Source organism: Berghia stephanieae, chromosome 4, assembly GCF_034508935.2.
Source record: "Berghia stephanieae isolate SIO BIC M18660-M18661 chromosome 4, UCSD_Bste_1.3, whole genome shotgun sequence".
NCBI lineage: Eukaryota > Metazoa > Mollusca > Gastropoda > Nudibranchia > Aeolidiidae > Berghia > Berghia stephanieae.
This window is the reverse complement of record NC_088363.1, coordinates 89,767,387-89,776,942: the sequence shown is the minus strand read 5'-3', so window position 1 is coordinate 89,776,942 and position 9,556 is coordinate 89,767,387. Positions and strand designations below refer to the sequence as shown.

Below are 9,556 nucleotides of genomic sequence, written 5' to 3'. Positions count from 1 at the left end.
CTCGCCTAAATCATGAAATCGAAACTGAAACTAGAAGTCGAAAAAAGTTGCTAGAGATGTAAACACTACCACTGCAACTCAAATATTTTTGGTCTTATATACTCAAATGGCACATTTTGATGAAAGAAGTGGTGTCATCCCATGTAAAACTGAGTTTGGATCGTGGTGGCAGACTATTGATGAAGTATTTGTAGAAGTCAAATGGAATGAAGACCTAAAATCAAAAGAAATCCAATGTAAAATCCTGCCGTCTTCACTCACCCTTGCAATCAGAGGAGCACCTCTAATCGAGGTAAGTACAGATGAAGCAATGTATTACAGGGCTGAGAATCTTCCGTCTAAAGGTGGATTACCACCTAAATGGTGGTTTATCTCCGCCCATCACTATCACAATTCCGCCTTTTTCAATTTTTTTTAAAATGAATAAAAAAGACTCACTGATCACTCTATCAACATCCCTACCACCACTAGAGAGGTGGGCCTTTGGCCTACCAACCTCCGCTGCACGTCCAACTCGCCTTGAGCATGCATTCACGTAAAATATAAAGATTTTTTTTAAAAACCTACCTCTGTTTCAAAAACTAGCATCTTTCACCTTTCTAAGAAACATTTTGATTTTTCAGAACTTTAGTTCGTTAAAAAATACCGGCCAATCTGACCCGTTGAGTCGAATGAAAACGAAATTTTGTTGTTTACACGGTTCAAAGGAAATGCCGTAAATGAGCTTTCATGGACTTCCTGTGTTGTTTTTACAGTGTCACGTGACCGTTTTGAGAAATTTGTCGTCTGCTACAAATAATTAGACCGGTAGGGGGTAGATATTTTCGTTGGAGCAGAGAAAAAGTGAGTATTATTTCTTGGACTTGTAGAGAGGCCTAGGGTCCACCAGCAGTCAAGTTTATTGAATAAAAGAAAAAAAGGCCTTTTTACTGCACTAATGCACCAAATTGCATACCTATCTATGGACACTTTGTTCCGTATATTTTTCCCAATAAACTTTTTTAAAAACCTGGGGCCAGGGTTGCTAGTTTGGCCTCCTGGTGGCCAAATTTGAGAAATTTGGCCTTTTCCCAAGCCATTTGGCCTCCCAAAATTTGGTTTGGCCACTTGGCCTCCTGTAACCAACTTTTTGGCTTCCTCTGACTTTCCCCGTTATATCGTTTTACTCTGGTACCGGTAAAACTTATTTTATTTGGCAATCTAAATATCTAAATGCAACACGTGCTAACGCCACAGATTGCATTTGCTAATGCTTCTATATATACGAATTTTCCTTATCCTATCTAAATTGTTTAACAAATCTAAAGAGTTTTCGCGAGGCTAAGGTGGGTTTGGTGGTATTTGGGCTCCTGCCGAGGAATCTGGCCTCTTGCTATAGCTAGTTTGGTCTCTTACTCAAAAATGATCTGGCAACCCTGCCTGGCTAGGCGGTACCTTGATAACAGAAACGATACCCACACGATTTCGCGAGGAATTAATCATGAAAACAATTAGGATATAATTTCAACACAACTTTTGAAATTCATCAAGGATTGTCCATTACCGAATGTTTTTTGATAGAAAACAAATGCATCTTCAAATCTAAACTGCTTTTGACGGTAAGCGGTAAGTTTTTTATTTATTTTTCGGTCCAAACGAATGATTTATCCTGGTATAGAAACTAAGTATTGGTAACACCGGCGCAGCTCTCTACTACTACTACAGTAGTACTACAACGTCCACCATACCATCATCCCTAAGACTAAGACCACTACTAATAATACAACCACCACCACATCATCATCCCTACCACCACTACTACTACTACAACCACTACCCCATCATCATTCCTGCCACAACTACTACTACTACTACTACTACTGCAAGCCCCACCACACCACCATCCTTACCACAACTACTACAACCACCACTACATCATCATCCCACCACTACCACAACCACCATATATGCCATATGTTGTAATTACACTTTCAACTTATGAAATTCCTCCGAGTGGTATGTTGTGTCAGAAATTGATGTGAGACACATTTTGGATTGCATCTCTGTAACTTTTGATGAAATTCATATTTATAGGTTATAGTTATAGTCGTATGGATGGGTCATTCATTCTCACCCATGGTATTATTAAAAGGCCAGGGCTATTCTTTCGTATCGTTATGAAGTTGGTTGTCATTACTGACGAAAAGGCGATATCGCTTGTTTATTGTATGAGCTTTGATTTTGTTTTACACTACAAGTACGAGCCCACTACACTTTCGGCAGATTATGATAATTTAATTTAATATTTTTTCCAACGACTCTAGTAAACAAGGTTGGATTGGGCATTTTTTTAGAATAGATATTTAAGTTTATAGATTTAGAAAATGTCAAAAAATGATAAGGTAACTAGAATGTTATCGGTGATAAATGCAGGAGCTCTTTCTGTGGAATAAGATATGGTATGTTCATCTCTTACTCAGCTTATACTTATAATGGTAACCAATGGTTAGATTTTTTTAGAATAATAATAACAGTAATGCGTTTCATTACCTATATACATGATAAAAATGACCTCCAACTAATGTCCCTCCAGATGATTAGATGAATCCAATTACAGTTACAGCATGATCACTTTCATTGCTTTTCAAACAATAATTATAAAACTTGAGCATTTATGATTTATTATTATTATATTCACAGTAACTTTTTTATCTCTTCACTTGTCAACAGGGCAGTCTTTTTGAGCCAGTGCACGCTGATGAGTCAACATGGACACTGGGTAAGAATCCTTTGTTGATAAAGTTCTTTTGCTTTGTCCTTACTTCTTTAAAATGATTTATAATATAGAATACAGAATCCAGTTTTTGTTGGTAAAGGGGAAACCCGGAACGTCCATTTTATCTGTTTTCGTATTTTAAATTGAAGCCTACATTTAATTTCACATTGTTATTTATTTCTTCGAGCTTTGAGCAGCAACATTTACATTAGGAAAAATGGGGAGACCAAGAAAATTATCCATTGTAGCTGATTACCCAAGAGATGGCTCTGGGTGGGGTTCTTGACCTCCTATAGTGGGCAGGGGGGAGGGGGTACGTACTGTATCTTCTATCCCCCTATATCTGTTTTCCAACATGCTTTCTGTCTTTGTCTTGGAATGAGATTACTTGGTTTTGTCCTGGCCCTGGCCGGAGTCCTAGCTGGGAGGGAAACAGTCAAATGCATAATTATTGTTTTGGGAGATTATATTTTTTTCCTTGTAAATCATCTCTCTGTTATGTAATATTATATTTGTTATTTTGAATGTATAATGTAAGCATTTGAGTGTATTCCTCTTTGTTGGTATTTTGTGTTTGTGTCCGGTTGAGACTTATAGGTGATCTCAAACTAAGTACATTGGTGGTATGCTCTTGGAATCTACATCTGATCTCTATTTGTTCCCAGTTCCCCTTTGTCTTACTTTTTCTTGGGTGCTTTAATTGTAATTCTAGAACTGTTAACTATCCCATTTTCTTCCTTTTTACTGGCGCTGATATAACCTAAATGTGTTGGAAGCGCTGTAAAACCCTTAAAAATTAACAAAACAACAAGAGATGGCTGATTAGATTATGACCTCTGTTTGATAATTAAAGGAAAAAAAAATCATTTATAAGTTGTAAAATCTGTAAAGCACATTGTGTACCATGGATAATCGTCGTAAATTTGCTATCTTATGTACAAGCAATTTTTTTTTCTCATATTTCTCTTATTCGCTGTTGTATTTTTATTCTCTATCTAATGCCATCATTATTACCATTTTCCACAGAAAACAAAAGAAATGTATTAATATGTCTCAGCAAAACTCACAACAATGCTGCTCATTGTTGGCGCTCTTTATTGAAAGGAAAATTTGAAGCTGATGCCTTAACTTTTGATGAAATGCAGAAAAAATTAACTCTACAGAGATTCCAGTTTGAGGTAATGAAGATGGGAAAGTGCCTTCTTGTAGTTAGTTTTGACTTTCTTCTATCTCTCCCCTCCATGCAGAATTTGTTTTCTATCTTGAATTTCTCATAACAAGCATTTAGCCCATTAAATAGATGGCAGTGGTTGCAAAACTGTATTTTTCACACATTTTTTGATTCCCGTCAGGTGGGACTAAAGACGGTGACAGTCATTGTAAAAGGTGAAAATACGATAAACTTAGTAGTAACTGACTTGAGTCTTATGAAATGGAAATTTGGTTCCTTTTGTCTTGCAGAAGGAATTAAAGAAACATTTTTAAACATGTTGGGCATGGTGAAAACATACTATATCTTTTTAGAGAAAACAAATATTTTATCTATTCTACTGGGTAAAGTGTGGGACTCTGATAATCATTGTAAATTTGTCTTGTCATAAGTATTGCGAATCATAATAGAACATTCGATCTATTACCTAAGACTTGCATTAATCATTAAAAAAGAAAAATTGCCTGAAAAGGCTTTCAATGCATGAAATTGAATTTTTGGTTGTTTTGGCTTGGGGGCTTAGGGGAGAAAATGCTGCCATAAAATATGAGTGGCAGATAATGAAAATTGGTTAAACCAGGTGTCATGTGCTCCATAAATAGCCGGATGGCTCTTGATAAAAAAAATGACATGAAGTCTCTTTGGAGGTTAGCATACTAGAGATGACTTTATTTTACAACTATAAATGACAAGGGCAATGTACTAACAACAATAATATAGGTAACAAATATAATTAACATAAAATAATATGGTCTAATAGGGGGATATAATTCATGACAAACTAACTCAATGAAAATATTAAATGGTTATCTTCCTTTGATCATTCACACAATTATTATGTAAAGTATATAAATAAAAGTCAATCATTACACCAGGGAATTCGTATACATATCTATTTTGATTTAAGCATTGTAACTGATAATGAAAAGAAAATCAAGGAGGGTGCTCTAAAGTGCTCATAATACAAATGACTGTCATAAAACACAGTATGAGTGAACTGCATGATGCCAGAACATGACAATTAATTTTTTACTTGAAAATTTGGCTTTATAGACACTACATGGGAAGTTATCATTTTTTGTTGGACAGGATTTTGAGGATTAGTGCTGTTGAGTTGCTGTGATTTGCCGTATCGATTTCAAAGATTGGAAAATGACTACATTACAGATTGTTTTTAGATAAATAATGTTTTTGCTTTAGACATTGCTGATTTTACTTATTTTCAATGTAGTTAAAACTGTGAAGTTTTGATTGTTATCGGACAATGCTCTCATATGTTGCAAATTGTTTCAAACTACCTCTACAATTATCCAAATTATGATTGACCTTTTTATTTAAAAAAAAAAAAATCAGAATCCTGGGATGGACTTTAGTGGAGCTACGATGACGGGTAACTACCAAGGAGGGGGGCCAGAACTGCCTGAGTACAAGTCATCTTGATGTTAAATTTTAATGTGTGATTGATTTCTAAAACAAATTGCCTGATTGGATGATGTATAAAATTTAGTTTGTAAGTTTGAATATGATTGAAAAAAAAGAAAAAGGAGTAAATAAATGATTTTCATACTAAATGTTTTAATGTTGTCTTATATCAAATGATAATAATAATAATAATGCTGAAAACTTATATATCGCTACAACTCCGAGACACCAGACTCTAAGCGCTTAAATTACAAATTGGTTTGGCTGAAACATACTCATTCAAGCGCACACACACACTCTAGAACTTTTTACTATCCCATTTTCTTCCTTTTTACTGGCGCTGATATGACCTTAATGTGTTGGAAGTGCCGTAAAACCCTTAAAAACAAAAACAAACACCCCCCATGGGTCAAAGTCAAAGCATGCCGGCTGTCGCTGTTGGGCTGGCCTATCAAAAAATTTTAATTAACCTTTCCAGTCATTGAAAAGTGCTGCCGGGAGGATTAGTAACTTGCCGGCTTGATTTTGCCGTGTCAAACAGAAGGCGAAAGATTAGATCCACGCAAAAAGTGTCATCATGTGTCATCATGTCTTGCATCTTATTATGACACCTGTGCTCAGGTTGATGAATTTTGGTGACACTCTTATTTGTATGACGCTGGCATAGATAGCCTGGCGCCAAATGTTAAAAACTGACACAAGACCAAGAGGTCTTGGATGAGTAGATAATGGAAAGGATCGGGGATTTGGCTGGGAAAAAGAGTAAATTACTCTTGCTGAGTAGCCGAGTAGACTCTCTCTCTCTCTCTCTCTCTCTCTCTCTCTCTCTCTCTCTCTCTCTCTCTCTCTCTCTCTCTCCTCTCTCTCTCTCTCTCTCTCTCTCTATCATATATATATATATATATATATATATATATATATATATATATATATATATATATATATATATATATATATATATATTATAGTAACAAAGGTATAGACTATACCTAAATATAATAGTTGCTTGTATTGTAAAGCATCAAAGAAAACTTTCTAGACTTTTGTAGTAGCCTAGTAGTGGTGCAAGTGATGATAATGTGGTGGTGGTTGAAGATGTGGTAGTGGTGGTAGTGATGATGGTGTGGTTGTGGTAGTGGTGGTGAAGATGATTAGTGGTGGTAGTGTGATTGTGGTAGAGTAGCTTGCTTTGTAAAGCATAATCGAATACCTGCGGCTTTGTGGTCTAGTGGTATGACACTTGCTTTCGGATCGGAAGATCCTCGGTTCGAGCTTCACTCGGCACATAGTTGTTGAGTCCTTGGAAAAGGCTCTTTATTCACATTCTCTCACCATACTCAGGTGTAAAATGAGTACCTGGCCGTTAACAGCGTTGTCTCTGTCCGAAAAAAAAAATCGTAATATCGCCTAAAAGGTGTCGTGTCCTCGTCCTACATGTTAAGTGTCACTGTTGATCAGGGACCCCTTGTAAAGCGCTTTGAGCACGTTTAGTGGATTTGCGCTATATGAAAGCTCAATTTAAATTAAAGAATACCTACTTTCTAGACTTGCGGTAACCTACTAGTAGTGAAAGTGATGATGATGTGTTTGTGATGGTTGCAGTAGTGGTGGAAAAGACGGTGTGATGGTAGTGGTGATAGTGTGGTTGTGGTACTGGTGATGATGTGGTGCTGATTTTAGTTGTGATATGATGGTGGTGATAGTAGTAGTTGTGGTGGCGTTGATGTTGTGGTGGGATTTGTTGTAATGATAAGACATGGTGATGTTGGATGTAGCGGTGGTAGTAATGATGACGATGTGGTGGTGGTGGTTGTAATGGTGGTATGATGGTAGTGGTTGTATTTGTAACGGTGATATCGTGGTGGGGGTTGTAGTATGTGGTGGTAGTGATGATGTAGTGGAGAAGGTTGTGTTAGTGGTGAAAAAAATAATGGTTTACTAACATCAACAACAAACAACAGTGTACTTTCATCCCATTCGACATCAACGAGTTCTGTCCATCTATAGATAGTATGCGCTTGGCTAAGAAGCTCATAACATTGCCATCCGGAAGTATAACGGACCAACACACAAAACTGTGTGTATCCATGAACGTTTATAGTCGGGTTAATACAGTTCAGTGAGCATTACTCATAAACGCGGATGACAAAAAACAATAACAAAGACCAGAGTGACGTCATCTTCGAACTATCTATAAACGCCACTCTCCTCGACAACGCTCTTGATGTCGTATCCAAACACACTACAGTCACCCGCGAGGAGAGACACATTATTAAAACACACTAAAAACAGCACACTCTATCATAACAACACACCATGGACAAAAAGCAAATCAGATTTCGACGTTACTATGGGCTCATTCGACGGCGCCGAAACGTGAGTTGATCGGCTTATAATATAGATAGTATGCGCTTGGCTTAGAAGCTCATAACATTGCCATCCGGAAGTATAACGGACCAACACACAAACTCTGTGTAACCATGAACTTTTATAGTCTGGTTAATACAGTTTAGTGAGAACAACCCACAAACGCGGATGGCAAAAACAATAACAAAGGCCTGAGTGACGTCATCAGCATACTATCTATAGATAATATGCGCTTGGCGAAGAAGCTCATAACATTTCCATCCGGAAGTATAACGGACCAACACACAAAACTGTGTGTATCCATGAACGCTTATAGTCTATAACTCATAAACGCGGATGGCAAAAAACAATAACAAATACTTGAGCGAGTGACGTCATCTTTGAACTATCTATTACCTGTTATCACAGCTCAACAACATATAACTAATACACATATCGGTCTCAACAGAGACGATGGATTAGCCATAATATGCAGCTTCCCCCCCCCCCCCCCCCCCAAAAAAAAAAAAAACAAAAAAAAAACAAACAAACAAAAAAAAACAACAACAAAACAACAACAACAACAACAAAACCCAGAAGAAATTTAAAAAAAAAACAAGTCTCCCATATATTCAAACATAATACAATTGACACCAACAAGACAGTCCTAGACCTCTTCGACGTAACCTTTGACCTTACTACAGACAATGACAAAACTACAAAGCCCAACAGCGTCATCAACTACATAAATAAAGACAGCAACTACCCACCTGAGGTCATAAAAAATAATATATATTGTTCCTCTCATTATTCTTTAGTTGCTTTTTCCTAAATGTTTTCCGTTTTCGCCTCTTAAGTGGTGTCCTCCTCCCCAATAAAAATAAAAAAAGGAATAGAAAAGAAAAACTTTTTAAAAATCGGTTTAAAAAATTATTCTGTTTGTGTTGGCTTTGTTTTTAATGTGTTTTTTTTTTTTTTTTTTTTTTGATCGACATTGAAACAAAAGCATACAAAGCCTTCGTTGCAATATGTAGATTGCTACCAAAAAAAGGTCAAATGAAAACGGTTATTGGGGGAAGGGAGATAATTGTGTATATTTATATAAAAATCTCAGATATAACAGGGTTGTCTCCCATATATTAAATTGTATTACTGCATGTCAGGTATCGGCACTCGTTTTGGCTCCCTCATCCACCCTGCATGTATACAGCAACCTCTGTACATCCCACTCATCGTGGATAGGCCCTCACAGATGTCTTTTCGGAGACAGTACATCACCATCTTCTATAATGTACACACCGCTCAGAACTATAATAAAAGAGGTCCCACTCTCGACACCAGCAACAAAGATTTGCCTCTATGTATATGTCATCAACGGAACGACCTTAGGCAGTCAGTGCATTTCCAAAGACTGTTGAAAAAAGGATACCACCATTAACCCTCTCCTTACCAATTATAGGAAAATCGTCACATTCGTTACGATACAACCAACATTTTTCTTATTCAAATTTCTCTTGTACATCATAATTATTTAAAGAAAATGAATAGTGTGTTGCATAGCATATTTTGCTAAAGAAATAATGTATAGGAAGAACTTACTATTGTGTTTGAGTGATAAAAAATATATTTTTGTGCTAGTTGGGTGTGAAGTTTTGGGGAAAATCCTGAAAGTCGCTGGTAAGGAGAGTGCTAAAGGATGAGCAAATTAAAATAAATCGAATAATAGTATAGCGGAAACAAGAATTTTCCTAAAGTGCCGTACCTGACATCTATCTCTATGGTTAAATCATTGACAAACACATTGTATAACAAAAAAGCTGTGT

At 36.5% G+C, this 9,556-nt stretch overlaps 1 protein-coding gene across 1 annotated transcript; it reads left to right on the top strand.

Moving 5' to 3' along the window:
- Positions 1-26: 26 nt before the first annotated feature.
- Positions 27-5,536, top strand: LOC144971536 (nudC domain-containing protein 2-like). The gene is made up of 4 exons (XM_078912548.1): positions 27-292; positions 2,710-2,758; positions 3,782-3,933; positions 5,319-5,536. The coding sequence occupies exons 1-4, from the start codon at positions 107-109 to the stop codon at positions 5,403-5,405; spliced, it is 474 nt and encodes a 157-aa protein (XP_078768674.1). The 5' UTR covers positions 27-106; the 3' UTR covers positions 5,406-5,536.
- Positions 5,537-9,556: the final 4,020 nt, after the last annotated feature.

Excerpts from the sequence above, each read along its gene's own strand:
- LOC144971536 (XM_078912548.1), top strand. The coding sequence starts at position 107 with ATGGCACATTTTGATGAAAGAAGTGGTGTCATCCCATGTAAAACTGAG. Across the intron at positions 293-2,709 it reads GAGGAGCACCTCTAATCGAG|GGCAGTCTTTTTGAGCCAGT; the intron begins GTAAGTACAGAT and ends ACTTGTCAACAG. Across the intron at positions 3,934-5,318 it reads TACAGAGATTCCAGTTTGAG|AATCCTGGGATGGACTTTAG; the intron begins GTAATGAAGATG and ends AAAAAAAATCAG.